Source organism: Octopus sinensis, linkage group LG3 (genome assembly GCF_006345805.1).
Source record: "Octopus sinensis linkage group LG3, ASM634580v1, whole genome shotgun sequence".
Taxonomy (NCBI): domain Eukaryota; kingdom Metazoa; phylum Mollusca; class Cephalopoda; order Octopoda; family Octopodidae; genus Octopus; species Octopus sinensis.
Genome location: NC_042999.1, coordinates 46,288,160 through 46,303,977, shown reverse-complemented (window position 1 = coordinate 46,303,977; position 15,818 = coordinate 46,288,160). Strand labels below are relative to the sequence as shown.

General features: G+C 36.8%; 1 protein-coding gene across 2 annotated transcripts in view; it reads right to left on the bottom strand.

Annotated features, from left to right (window-relative positions):
- Nucleotides 1-1,399: 1,399 nt before the first annotated feature.
- The window catches only part of LOC115209445, a 47,210-nt gene continuing 32,791 nt past the window's right edge, over nucleotides 1,400-15,818 (bottom strand). For both annotated transcript variants that reach the window (XM_036500958.1, XM_029777871.2), the window contains exons 14-18: nucleotides 14,135-14,278; nucleotides 13,413-13,584; nucleotides 10,195-10,316; nucleotides 3,398-3,888; nucleotides 1,400-1,457 (exon numbers count right to left, since the gene is read on the bottom strand). In XM_036500958.1, coding sequence (XP_036356851.1) covers nucleotides 3,605-3,888; nucleotides 10,195-10,316; nucleotides 13,413-13,584; nucleotides 14,135-14,278 — 722 coding nt within the window. In that variant the 3' untranslated portion in view covers nucleotides 1,400-1,457; nucleotides 3,398-3,604. The remainder of the gene's footprint in view (nucleotides 1,458-3,397; nucleotides 3,889-10,194; nucleotides 10,317-13,412; nucleotides 13,585-14,134; nucleotides 14,279-15,818) is intronic.

The window sequence follows — 15,818 nt, the reverse complement described above, 5'->3', positions numbered from 1 at the left end:
CACAGCTTAGCCATTTCTCACTCATAAAACGGGTAGGGCTCCTGGTGTTCAAGCTATAGTAATTTGCAACAACGAAGTAAAACGTCCATTATTGACTTTAACCGTATTTTTCTCACCTGATAGATTTCGTATGCGCCATCACATACATTAATCTACATAACCTTGAAACACACACACACACACACAATCACACACAATCACACGCTCCGGAAATGATAAATAAATAAATAAATAAATGAAAGCTGGTCTGACAAGTTAGTTAGTTAGTTAGTTATGGGCAGGTTTGCGAAGCTTTTGTACTCTCCTCTCCTATCTGCTAAATCTACACAGTACCTCCTCATATCTCAAACTTTACTCCAATCGTCCACTAACACTAAGAATTTAGACGTTCCCGGGAAAGTTTGCAGACTTCTGAAGAAATCTGGCTGTCCTGCCCCTGCCGGGGCATAGACGGCAACTAGCTTGAAAGTATATCCTTCGCTGTTTGTCACGTCCAGGACTACCGACTTACCTTATGGATCCAGGAAAATTGTCCGTATTGCAAGATCCAAATTTTTCCGAACCATTACGGTGACTTCTTTACATACTTATTTAAGTACGACGTGCTGTGAGGGGACCGGCATGTCAAAGAAAACAGCCAACGTTTTTTTTTCGTATCTTAAAAGGCGATTAAAAGAGATTGGGTGCAGGCCCCTATACTGCAGCTGCTGTAACAACTACTACTACTACTACTACTACTACTACTTCTACTACTACTACTACTACGACGACGACGACACTGACGACGGCTACTACTACTATGACGACGACGACGACAACGGCTACTATTACTACTACTACAACGACGACGATGGCTACTACTACTACTACTACGACGACGACGACTTTTAACCCAATAATTATGGCATGGTAATTCCGCCGAGGTCGACTTTACCTTTCATCCTTTCGCAGTCGGTAAAGTATCAGTGAAACAGTGGGGTCGATGTAATCAACTAGTCCCCACCCCCACCAAATTTCAGGCCTTGTACTTTTAGCAGAAACCATTATTATTATTATAAAAGCGGCGATCTGGCAGAAACGTTAGCACGCCGGGCGAAATGCGTAGCCGTATTTCGTCTGCCGTTACATTCTGAGTTCAAATTCCGCCGAGGTCGACTTTGCCTTTCATCCTTTCGGGGTCGATTAAATAAGTACCAGTTACGCTCTGGGGTCGATATAATCGACTTAACCCGTTTGTCTGTCCTTGTTTGTCCCCTCTGTGTTTAGCCCCTTGTGGGTAGTAAAGAAATAGGTATTTCGTCTACCGCTACGTTCTGTGTTCAAATTCCGCTGTGGTCGACTTTGCCCTTCGTTCTTTCGAGATCAATAAAATAAGTATGTAAAGATGAAATATTCCATAGATTTGAATCGGTATTTTGTTGTGTTATAATTTTATCGAGCCGGGAAGAATGAACAAACTCCTTGGAATTCGATCTCCGAGCTATTCAGCAGAAAATTTCATGCATGAGTTGTAGAAGATTATCATAACCCAACCCATTGGTACTCAAGCGGGGTCCAAAAGGCCTTTAGGGATTCATTTAAGATGTTGTGGTTAAAATTTACCTGCAATAGATTGGTTGTACTTCTATACAATACACAAAATATTTTTACAATTTCTTTTTATATTTAGTTATAAAAATATATTATGATTTATTTAAACCTCGAATGGCTATGAGGTTACATACGTGTAAAATCGGAATCTAAGTGGCTCATAGATAAAATAAGAAACGGCTGAGAAACACTGACGTCTTCTAGCATCAACCTATGTGCAAATAACAATGAAGGTCATGCCAAACATCTAGTAGGAAACTCAGTATCAAATAGCGAGTAGTTGACCTAAGATCAAGACGTGATTCTAGGTTAACTAGTAGATAAGCTGATGTCAAAAAGCTCGTAGATAAACACTTATCAACTGAACGATTAATGTTCTTCATTGAAAGTCTACATTTTTTTTTTAAGACGATAAACATTAAGACAGCTGTGTTGTTGATGTCATTCCTTAAGGTGCTTACAAGGTATGTTAACAGGCACGTTGGAGTGGTTTAATATTATCTGTTTTAAGTGTCTGTATAAGTACCTTATTTGAACGTCTGCAAAGGCGTCAATCTTTTTCAGATTCACAGATTGATGAAATATGCTAGTAAGATTTGCATGTAATCACAACTTAAAATATATTTTGAATGCAAATAATTGGTGGAGCATGGGAAAACCATAAGCATGGGGAAAATTTTGAAACGATCTTCTATGCTTTATTCAGAAAGAGCATAACTCACAGATTTCAGAATACTTTAAACTTTTCAGATAGTTTGAGTAAGATATGCTGTTTTTCTCGGATAAGCAGACGCGACCCAGAAAATAGACTTCTTTGAGAAAACAGTGTTTGAAATTAAGACATATCTGAGAACTAAAAGCCTTTCACAGCTTAGCCATTTCTCACTCATAAAACGGGTAGGGCTCCTGGTGTTCAAGCTATAGTAATTTGCAACAACGAAGTAAAACGTCCATTATTGACTTTAACCGTATTTTTCTCACCTGATGGATTTCGTATGCGCCATCACATACATTAATCTACATAACCTTGAAACACACACACACACACACAATCACACACAATCACACGCTCCGGAAATGATAAATAAATAAATAAATAAATGAAAGCTGGTCTGACAAGTTAGTTAGTTAGTTAGTTAGTTAATTTGGCTCAAAAGTAAATAGCAAGGCCATGTAGGGGGACATGGAGTTAAGTACAGGGTGGTGTTCATGTAAAGAGTTCAGGCCACTTGAGGTCAAGGGAGGCTTTGAACAAAGCGGTCGTCGGCATCTTCACCATCTCATCTGGCAGCTTGTTCCACGGATCCGCAACCCGGACGGAGAAAGCCCCTCTCCTTCGATTGAGATGAAATCGTCGCAGGTAGAGCTTTTCGGAATGACCCCGCAGCCGACGCTCTGGAACAGGAGTGAAGAACAGCTCTTTCGAGAGGTTACACTTTCCGCTTATGATGTTGTGGGCGAGAATGAGATCACCACGGCGGCGGCGTTTTTCAAGAGAATAAAGGTCGAGCGTCCTCAGCCTTTCTTCATAGAACACATTTTTGAGACCATGAACTATGCGGGTAGCCAGCTTCTGGACTCTTTCGAGATGCTGTATGTCTTTGAGGAGATAAGGAGAAGAGGCTTGAATCCCGTCAGTTGTCACTTTATTAGACAGTGCTGGTATGTTCAGTGCTGAAATGTTCTATAAGAAAACACATTTATAAAGCAATATGACATATTTTGATAGACACGAGGTAAATTATATAAAAATGAAATATTCAATTGATTTGAATCTGTATTTTATTGTGTTATAATTTTATCGAACTCCTTGGAATTCGAACTCCGAGCTATTCAGCAAAGAATTTAATATTATATGAGCTGTGGGTTATCATACATTATAATAATGTTCATAATGTTGAAATGATATTCATTAACAATAATAACCCAAATATACTGATAAAGATATATCGGTAAGGTTTGATATTATATTTCAGGTTTTGGCTGTAATATTTATAGAATTTAAAAACGAAATTTAATATTTTCCTGTAACTGAAAATACCGAATTTCTCGAATGCCCTCCACATGCTGTAAGGGAGTTTCCAGAGCAAGGAAGGTAACAAAAACTTTCAGCTTGAAGAATGGTTTTGTACTTATTTCTGCAATAACATTCCAATCCTTTTTGTAAACCAGCAAAATCATATCCTTCTATCCTGCAAAAGGCCAAACACACGTCAACAGTCATGTTTCTAATGCGGATACTAGAACCTTCCATGTTTCCGAATGGGTTGTCATCCAACCAACAACCGAGATAAGAACCTTTATGAAGAAAACAAATAAAGATAAATTAAAACATAGAGAATTACAATGATTAAGTAAACAAAACATTTATATATATTAAGATTCAGTTGCTGCTTCTACTACTACTGCTACTAATACTAACAACAACAACAACAACAGCACGGGCATTCTTTCTACTATAGTGTTAAGGCCCAAAACTTGGAGGCCGGATCCTAGTCGATTACACTGACCCCAAACTCAACCGGTACTTATTTGATCGAAAGGATGAAATGCAAAGTCGACCTCGTGGGGAATTTGAATTCAGAATGAAAAGGCGGACAAAATGCTGCTAAGGATCTTGTCCGGTGTGCTAAAGATTCTGAAAGTTAGGTTCATTAATAACCATTTCTACGTTAGACACAAAGCTGGATATTTTAGAGAGGGAGCTAATCGAATACACTGACCCACGGTCTTCAACTGGTACTTATTTTATTGACCACGCAAAGGATGAAATAAGTAATAATAATATAAATAATAATAATAATAATAATAATAATAACAACAACAATAATACTTTCTACTATAGGTACAAGGCCTGAAATTTGGGTGAGGAGATGAGTCGATCATATCGACCCCAGTACTTGGCTGGTACTTAATCTATTGACCCCGAAAGATGAAAAGCAAAGTCGACCTCGGCGAAATCTGAACTCAGAACGTAAAGACGGACGAAATGCCGAGAAGCATTTTGTCCGGTGAGTTAACAAATCTGCCAGCTCACCGCCTTTGTAATAATAATAATAATAATAATAATAATAATAATAATAATAATAATAATAATAATAGAGAAGGCGGCTGGACGTGATAGAAGCTGGACGTGTTTTTCGCTGCTCTGACCAACCCAGCGTGACAACGGAAAAACTGGAAGATCTACTGTTTTCTGTGAGTAATTTGAATTTCCCTCAAAGTAAGCTAAGGAACTTATATATCTACAGCTTTGCACATACAAGCGAACACATAACAAAGAATTTAGAATCATAAATATCTCCAATTTTGTGTGAACAGTCTGCCGTCCCTTCTTTGCCTTTTATTGTAACAACACAATTAAATGCACGATAAAAAACTATGGAAGTAAGCGTATACCAATATATATACACTGCACAACTACAAAAACTTTAAACCACAGCATAACTTTAAAATTTTTAAAAAGAAAAGAAAAATTTTCTGAGCATTCGAAAATGTAAACATTCTTCCCTTTGCAAAAATCTTTTTTTTTTTTCCAAACACAATTGAACTCAGAAATTAAAAGAAAAAAAAAATCATCAAGTGAATATCAGAAAATATGCGTGTGTGAATATACATATATATATATACATATGTGTATAGGTATATATATATAGCTGGATTGCTTTTCAAGATAACGCTGGTACTAGTAAACAGGTTTGACCTTTTCCTGACCCAAAATGTCCTTTGTCCACCATCTGATGAATCTATTTATAGAACATGACCACTCTACCGTGGTGATGGTGATAGTGAGAATAATAATAATAATAAGCTACCGCTGTGACTACACATAAAACAATGTCATTGATGATGATGATGATGATGACAGTGATGACAGTGATGATGATAATTCTTATTTTATATTTGTTTATTATTTTTTCGAACTAATACAGGGAGAGTGAACCTTTCATAAGTTTAAAGAAATAAATGAATAAATAAATAAAAAGAAGGGAAAACTATGCCCGGAGATAAAACTATCAACAAAAAAAATACAGACGAATACAGATCTGCTAGCCTTAGGAAACTGCGCTACGAACAATGTTTACGTGCAGAAAATCCTAAACTGACAGATCCGTCTCTTAATGTAAGAGTCGAAGCTCGTCATGCTTCAATGTCAACAAAACAACCTACAATCCGCGATGGTCGACGAGCGGACTACAAAAGACCAGGTACCCGAAAATTGAACCAAAGTCTGATTGAAAAATCAGCTACTGGATCAAATCTTCCCGACACACAGGAGCTGGACGTACCCCGCAACTGGAATATTCCAACAGATGGCCATCCATGCTCGTCACCAAACACTCAAAAGAAAAAGAAGGAAAAATGGACTAGGGAAGATAATAAAGAAGTTCTTGCAGCCTTCTATCATGCCATATATTTCCCCACAGATAAATCGAACACTATACAAACCTACATAAACTGGAGACAAACCTACATAAACTGGAACACTATACAAACCTACATAAACCTCAGAAACACCCTGAAGTAAGACCCTACATAGACAGTAACAAACTTGCCAACGTCAGAAGAAACATTATAAAAAAAAAATTACTGACTGAAGTAGAGTCTGATCAAATTAAACAAGCAGTAACGGATAGAATGAACGAAGCTGCAGCTAAAGAAGATAATACAGAGGAAATAATTATAGACCAGCTCAGAGCTAATACAAACGAAGTAAGGATTGAAAGAGTTAGTATAAGTGATAGGCAAAGTGAAATACTCCCTGAACCAAATATAAACACTAAGACAGATGAACATCAAATAGATGAAGAAAGTCACACAAATATTGACCCGACAGAACTACATGAGCTAAAAAGGCAAATCATGATTGAATGGATGAAAATTAAAGAAACCAGTATGGATGAACGTGATACACTCCCTAAAATACGCAAATCTAACCAAAACATGAAAATAATTGGTAAAATCCGGCTTGCACTTAAGGATATAATTTCAGTTAATGATGTTGATATCACAGATCTCAACCACCTATACTATGCATCCGCGAAAATCTCAACGATCCTATGTGGTGAAAAGATTAGAAAACGGCAACATTTCCACAAAAAGCCTTCTTGGCAAGAGCGTTTGCAACAACAAATTAAACTATTTAGATCTGACATTGAATATTTGAAAAACCTTAAGGTTCATAAGACTACCAAACCTGCAAAAACCCAAAAACTAATGAAAAAATATAATATGAAAACTATACTTGATATTGATGCCACCATAGAAACCATCAAGCAAAAGGTATCTGCTAAAGCTGCCCGCATAGCGAGGTATGAAAAGCGTATTAGATTCTTCAGGGACAACAACATGTTCAAAAATAACCCCAAACATTTTTACAGGAAGATAAGAAAAACAACAGTTACTGTAAAGTCTGTACCATCAAAAGAAGAAGTGCAGGGATTTTGGAATAAAATTTGGGCAGAAGAAAAAACACACAGCGAAAAGGCCCCCTGGATTGATAGAATATCTAAAGAACTGGACTCCTTAGAAGAGCAAAAGTGGGAGGGTGTCAAGGTAGAAGATATAAGATCTGCTCTCAGGAGGTCAAGCAAATGGAAGTCTCCAGGAAAGGATAAAATCCCTAACTTTTGGTTGAATGCCTTCCCAGAGAGCCATGAACTGCTAGCAGAACTTTACAATGATGTTTTGCAACACCCTAGTAGGATGCCTCCTTGGCTAGTTAATGGGTTAACATTCCTGCTTCCAAAAAGTGAAGAAACAAACCCAAAAACTATAGACCCATAACCTGCTTAACAACTATGTATAAAACACCAACATCTGTCCTGACGGAATATACCTATAGTTTTTTGACAGACAGCAGCATATTCCCTAATGAACAGAAAGGATGTAAACGTGGATCCTACGGTTGTAAAGATCAACTACTCATCAATAAGATGATCTTAGAAGATTGTCACAAACGACACAAAAACTTATCAATAGCCTGGATAGACTATAAAAAGGCTTTTGATAGCCTACCACATAGCTGGATTAATAAATGCCTAGAAATGTATAAGATAGCACCTGCTCAGCGAAACTTTTTGTCTGTAAGTATGAGATCCTGGAGAACCACACTAACTTTGAACAGTGACAATGAATCTCTAAATGCTAGTGATGTAAAAATTTCATGTGGCATTTTCCAGGGTGACTCACTATCACCGCTCCTCTTCTGTTTAGCCTTAATACCTCTCTCAAAACTGCTCAATGACGCGCAGTACGGATATAAAATGTTTGATAAAAATATAAATCATCTCATTTACATGGATGATTTAAAGCTCTTTGCAAAAAATGACCAACAACTCAAGGGCTTACTAGCGATTGTCAAACAATTCAGTGATGACATCAGAATGCAATTTGGCCTCGATAAATGCGCAAAAGCTACCTTTATCAAAAGAAAAATGACAGAAACATCTAACGTTAACCTTGACCAGCAGAATGTCATAAAAGAATTAGACCCAGCAGAGAACTACAAGTATCTAGGGGTAATTGAAGGAGAAGGAATAAGGCATTCAGAGATGAAGGAAAGGATCAGGAGAGAATGCTATTGCAGAGTAAGAGCAATACTCAAGACAGAGCTGAATGCGAGAAACAGGATCGAAGCGATCAATGCATTAGCCATACCAGTCGTGACTTACAGTTTCAGTATCCTTAACTGGTCAATTACTGAAATATGTAATCTTGACAGAAAAATACGAAAACTGTTGACAATGCATAGAATGCACCACCCTAAGGCAGATACAGAACGACTTTATCTGCCAAGAAAAGAGGGAGGCCGTGGACTTTTACAACTGGCAATAACAATGAAGATTGCTACAATTGGCCTAGACACCTACCTGAAAAACTCTGAGGACTGGATGTTAAAACTTGTCTCAAAACATGAAAACAAGAAAGCATCATACTCAGTAACAAAACAGGCAAAGGAATATCTAAGTGAGTTCCGAATACAACAAATTTCGGAATTAGAGATAGACATACAAGAAACAGGCACAGAAAAAGCTAAGCGCATGAAAACCCGTGCTAAATCTGCGGCCTTAGATATTCTGAATGATAAATGGCAAGAAAAACCTCTCTATGGCAAATACCCAAAGAGAGCAAATAATGCAGATGTTGACAAAGCCCTGACCCATCGATGGCTAATGGCCTCTGGCTTAAAATCTGAAACAGAGGGGTTTATCAGAGCAGCTCAAGATCAATGCCTACCAACAAGAAACTACCAGGCCAACATATTAAAGATCAGAAGCAGTCCAACGTGTCGTGTATGCAAGCAACAAAATGAAACCATTGACCATGTGGTCTCCAAGTGCAGTCTTCTAGCGCCTACAGAGTATCTCAACAGGCACGATAGAGCTGCACAATATATTCACTGGGTAATCTGTAAAAACCTGGATTTGCCCCATGAAAAAAACTGGTGGGAACACAAACCACCCCCAGTGCTTGAAAATGACCACATCTCACTCCTCTGGAACTTCACCATTCAAACTGACAGAAAGATAGATGCAAATAGGCCAGACATCATATTGAAAGACTTCAAACAAAGAACATACCTCCTCATTGATATGACTGTCCCAATCGATATAAACGTATCTGTCAAGACCTACCAAAAACTGAGCAAATATAAAGATCTTGAAATAGAAATCAGCAAAATGTGGAAGCTGAAGACTAAAACAATACCTGTTGTCATAGGTGCCCTGGGAATGATAGCAAAAGGGGCTGATAGCTACCTAACTCAGATACCAGGAAACCCAAAAATGGCAGAAATTCAAAAGATAGTGCTCATGGGAACTGCTCATATCCTACGCAAAACACTTTCTATGTAATCTCAAGGTTTAAAACAAACATAATTTTCGGTTTAAAAAAAAAAAAAAACAACTTTTTTTTAGACATTTATTAGTACAACACCCCCACCCCCCAAATATATGGCACACTAGGCATAACAACAACATGAACTTCCAACCCTGTTGTCTCTTGAGGTCTCTGGGTGAGACTTGGAGCCAACTTGTACAAATATAAAGCAAAAGTCAAACATAGAATAATAATAATAATAATAATAATAATAATAATAATAATAATAATAATAGTTTCAAATTTCAAGGCCGCCTTCTATTACTCCTAATATATTAAGAGTGGAAATATAACTAGCGTCCATTTTCTTTTTATTTTATTTCTCTGGTTTTAGTAAATTCATCAAATATGGAGTTAAATCAAGGACTTACATAGGTACAAAAAAAGGCAAAATCTTTATCGAAAATTCTGCACAAGAAAATTTCAGCCAGAATGCTGCCATTCCCTCAAGGGGAAATTTGACATATAATATTGGTTTCAAATTTTGGCACAAGGCCAGCAACTGTAAGGTAGTGGATAACTCGATTACATTGACCCCAATGCTCAACTAGTACTTATTTTATCCACACCCAAGGATGAAAGATAAAGTCGACCACGGTGAACTCAGAACATATAGACGGACGAATTCTGCTAATATTGACTATAACAAAAACAAATTTGTTTAAACCTCAAAATATCGTGCTACAAACAGTAACAACAAAAGGGCAAAAAAGCCATATTTACCTTCATAAACTCCAAAACTTCCAATTTCTCCGGTGCTGTAAACACTGTTTACTAGATTTCCGCCACAAATTTGCGATGTATTTCCAGAACACTTTGCCCAGCAATAACCAGATTTTCCGTATCTAAATATGTTTAAGAATTCATAATCTCATACGAGTAGATATGTCTGCATCAATCTATGCATGGAGTATTTAAATATTTATGTACGAATGTAATGCAAATAAATAAAGAAAAGGTGTCTCAGTACCCTAAGACTTACTAGTATATTTCAATGTTGTTTGTTTGTTCCTTCTCGAGCCACACCTGGCTCATAAGGGCCGGTTTCCCGGTTTCCTTGGCGTATATGTTCCCCACCTGGACAGGACGCCGGTCCGTCGCAGGTAAGCTGCAAAATGCAGGAGGAAAGAGTGAGAGGAAGTTGTGGTGAAAGAGTCAGCAGAAGTTCGCCATTACCGTCTGCCGGAGCCGCGTGGAGCTTAGGTGTTTCGCTCATAAACACACACATCGCCCGGCCTGAGATTCGAACCCATAGTTCAATGTAAGTATTTCATATTGAAGCTTATATGATTACAGTATGACACGGTTTCACTATCGCTGGTTTATCACTTATTATTGAAAACAATGTGCAATTAATTTGATATACTATTAATTTCTCTATTATCACTTCAGTAATCATCAGAAAGTCCTGTGCAATGACATGGTGAACCTCGTAATGTAATCGCACACACACACACACACACACACACACACATGTTTGTAGGTATTATGTATGTATAATCCAAAGTTTAAAGGAGTGGAACTGGTAATATGTAAGCTACATATCATTCTTACTTTTTTATTGCCCACAAGGAGATAAACATAGAGGGGACAAACAAGGACAGACAAACGGATTAAGTCGATTATATCGACCCAGTGCGTAACTGGTATTTATTTAATTGATCCCGAAAGGATGAAAGGCAAAGTCGACCTCGGCGGAATTTGAACTCAGAACGTAGCGGCAGACGAAATACCTATCTTTTTACTACCCACAAGGGGCTAAACACAGAGGGGATAAACAGGCCAGACAAACGGATTAAGTCGATTATATCGACCCCAGTGCGTTACTGGTACTTATTTAATCGACCCCGAAAGGATGAACGGCAAAGTCTACCTCGGCGGAATTTGAACTCAGAACGTAGCGGCAGACGAAATACCTATCTTTTTACTACCCACAAGGGGCTAAACACAGAGGGGAAAAACAGGTCAGACAAACGGATTAAATCGATTATATCGACCCCAGTGCGTAACTGGTACTTATTTAATCGACCCCGAAAGGATGAAAGGCAAAGTCGACCTCGGCGGACTTTGAACTCAGAACGTAACGGCAAACGAAATACGGCTACGCATTTCGCCCGGCGTGCTAGCGTTTCTGCCAGCTCGCCGCCTTTTTTCATTCTTAACTAGCCCAAACTCAGTACATAAGTATTACGCAACGAACACTCCCCGGCCTGATTACTGCCTCAATGAAGTTTACATGGCCGCCAGGAATTCCAAATGAATAGGAGGATCAATAACATACAAACAAAGAAAAACGGAAAGCTTTAACAAGCATTGAACTTTTTAGCACAAGGTAGAACCGGAGTCAATAATTAGGAAGAAAAGGAGAAAGGAAAATAAGAAAAGAAATAATGCTGTCATTCTAGGGAATGGTAAATGCATTCAAGTAATAAAAGTCTTATCAAAAAATGTTAAGATTCATTTCAGTAGACTCCTAGGGAGCTGTGTAAATAGACATCGGAGCAAAGGACGTTATGTCCAACGAAACAAAGGACATGAATACACACACCGATACATGCATACATGCACATACATAAAATTTTTTTACGAACGCTATTCTTTGGGATTGCTCTGCCGATCCCAAAGAATAGCGTTCGTAAAATTTGTTTATCTCGTTTAGCTTAACAGCCCTCCTTGTTTGTGTTACTGTTATTCTCCGTTGTCCTGTTTATATTTTGTACTGTCGTTACTGTTCTGTTTTTGTTACCATTTTGACCCCTCCGCAAAAAATCTCAAATTTTATTCAATTTGATTTCCGCGGGAAGGAAAATTTCATTGAAGTCATGTATCGCCTGACCTTCGCAACGTGGAGTAGATGAAATTAAGGTGACTGAAGAAGGGTAATTTTCCTTGTTTGTATGTCCTGTACTCTATTTTTACGTTGTTAAAAAATGTCCATTTCCTCGGTTCTGTGTTAATGTTTTCGTTTCTCATTGTGTTCGACGTTTTTTTGGTGTCCTGTACCCATATATGCATGTATATATACATGTAGAGGTAGGTACGTACATATATGTATGTATATATGCATATGTTTTATTTATTTTATTTATATATGACTGAACGCACGCATCCATTTCTAAGTAAGATTGTTCTTAATATATATAAATATATATAAATATATATATATATATATATATATATATATATATATATACATATATGCATATGCACCCAGCCGTAAAAACCCTGTCAAAACAGACATAGAAGTCTGGTGCAGGCTCCTGACAAACCGTCCAACTCATGCCAGCATGGAAGGAGGGCGTTAAACGATAATAAACGATGATGTTAATAATGACTAAGACGATGATGATGATGATGATGATATATATATATATATATATATAATATATATATATATATAATATATATATATATATATATATACACACACAAAGAAGTAAATATATGGCACGACGAAGTACCGATATTTACTGGAAATAGCGAACGTAATAATACGACGCTAATCTGAAACCTGCGCAGGTCCCACATTATCATTTTCCAGGTATTTCATCTTTCAGATGTTCTCCCTGGAGGTAAGACAATTTTTTCTAGTTTGTTGCACTCACGCATCTTTGCTAGTACATACGCGGTGAAGCTATACATTAGCGTCGTATTATTACGTTCGCTATTTCCAGTAAATATCGGTACTTCGTTGTGCCATATATTTACTTCTTTGTATATTTTCCCCTCACGGGCTATTCTTTACTGGAAAGCAATACTTTAGTATTGCTTACTAATTTATATATATATATATATTATATATATATATATATATATATATATATATATATATATATATATAATGCACAGTTACACTTTATTTTTCATTGTGGAATGGTGCACTCTATGCATTTTGTATTGAGACTATTTACAATAATACAACTGGAATTATTATTACAAACCTGTCGTAATTATTTGAGCAAAAACATTCTGTGCCATATTGCAGTCCTGCATAACGAAACTTAGAGCAATGTTTAATACACAACTCAACTGTCATTCGTGCAGCAACATAACGTTGAGTTCGATTCATCGCTCTATAGGGGTCTCGATCTCCATAGCAACCAATGTAAGTTCCTAAAGAGAAGCAATTGAAAATATTTCATTATAAAAGATCCAGTAAACATTGTCTAAAACACATTAATTATTGATTTAATAATAGAACACAGACAAGTTCAAAAATTTTATTTGGGTGGTAACCCAGGGTCTAAACATACTGGTGAAGATGGGCTTTCACAAAATAATTAAAAAAAAGTTAGACGTATTAATAGAGTTCAATAAAATGTTTACTCCTTCTCAGACAAAATATATGTACAGATGTATACATACTAGGAAAGGAAAAATCTGTATTAATATTTTAATTCAGTGTTATCACTATTACTATTTTTACTATTTATTGTATATAGAGCTGCCGACAATTTCCTTCTAATTTACGTTATTGTATAGTACATAGCCTACATAGTACTTAACCTACATAGCCAGTGAAGCAGAAAACAGGGAACCTCATTTTTGAATGGTATAAAATGAAAACTACCTTTTGCGTGAATGCACGAAGGAAATAATTCATTTATATTCAGGTCAATCACTAAATAATTTTGCAAACTTTTTACATGAAAAAATGCCATACCCTTCTTGAGAACAGATGATCCATTAACGTCATTTTGAATTGGTATGGTCGTGTATGTTGGTTGAGCCTCCTCTGGTGGGACCGAAGTTGTTTGAAGCTTCCCCTTTCCACTAACTACCTTCAATGTAGTTTTGTTTCTGTATTCTGTAAAATAATATGTTCAGATGCCATTCATCTTATACAATCAAAGGAACAATAAATACGTACATTAAAGGCGTAGGAGTGGCTGTGTGGTAAGTAGCTTGCTTACCAACCACATGGTTCCGGATTCAGTCCCACTGCGTGGCACCTTGGGCAAGTGTCTTCTACTATAGCCTCGGGTCGACCAAAGCCTTGTGAGTGGATTTGGTAGATGGAAACTGAAAGAAGCCCGTCGTGTATATATGTATATATATGTATGTGTGTATATGTTTGTGTGTCTGTTTTTGTCCCCCCAACATCGCTTGACAACCGATGGTGGTGTGTTTACGTCCCCGTAACTTAGCGGTTCGACAAAAGAGACCGATGAAATAAGTCCTGGGGTCGATTTGTTCGACTAAAGGCGGTGCTCCAGCATGGCCGCAGTCAAATGACTGAAACAAGTAAAAGAATAAAAGAATTAAAGATCATAGTATATGTATGGTGAAATCTGCGTTCTACACTACATGTTTACAATGAGATGACCATATATAAATATCACCGACAAAAATTTAGTAAATCAACATTATCGTCTAATATTGCTGTATTTTGGGAGGGTCAAACTACCAATGTAAGTACTCAACTGTGTATGTTTCACTTCAGTTTTATAATCAATCAATTAGATAATTAATCAGTTGATCAATTGATAAGTCGATTAGTCAATGTTCTTTCGTGATAGGATGTTGTACTACTACTACTAATAATAATAATCAATTCTACTAAAGGTAAAAGGTCTGGAATTTTGGGGAGAAGGAAGCTAGTCGATTACATCGACCCCTGGTATTTAATTTATCGATTCCAAAAGGATGAAAGGCAAAGTCGACCACGGCAGAATTTAAACTCAGAACGTAAAGATGGGCAAAATGCCACGAAGTATTTTGCCCGGTGTGCTAACGATTCTGCCAGCTCACTGCCTTAATAATAATAATAATAATAATAATAATAATAATAATAATAATAATAATGAGAAATTAAGGCCAATAGACCAGATATAGTTGCCAGAGACCATAAAGAAAAATGCTTTCTAATTGATGTATCAATACCAGCAGATGACAACGTTTCTCTAAAAGAAATGGAGAAGCTTTCAAAATACAAAGTCCTGGAAATAGAGGTAACTCGAATGTGGAATCAAAAAAACAGAAACAATTCCTATCATAGTAGGTGCATTAAATATGATAAAAAAATATTCAGACAAATACATAACAAAAACACTAGGACTTTCAAATATATATAACATACAGAAAATTGCACTACTGGGCACTACACACATCCTACGCAAAACACTTTCAATACAATAACGATAAGGACATCACAGCAAACCACAGCACATACCCAAGACACACAGAGCTGCGCTCGGTAGTGAAGTGAAAGCAGGCTATAAAAATAAAACTACTGAATAATAATAATGATAATAATAATGATAATAATAATAATAATAATAATGATATCAATGGTCAGCACAAATGCTATGAATGAAAGGACATTTTAAACAACAGATGTTTAAACA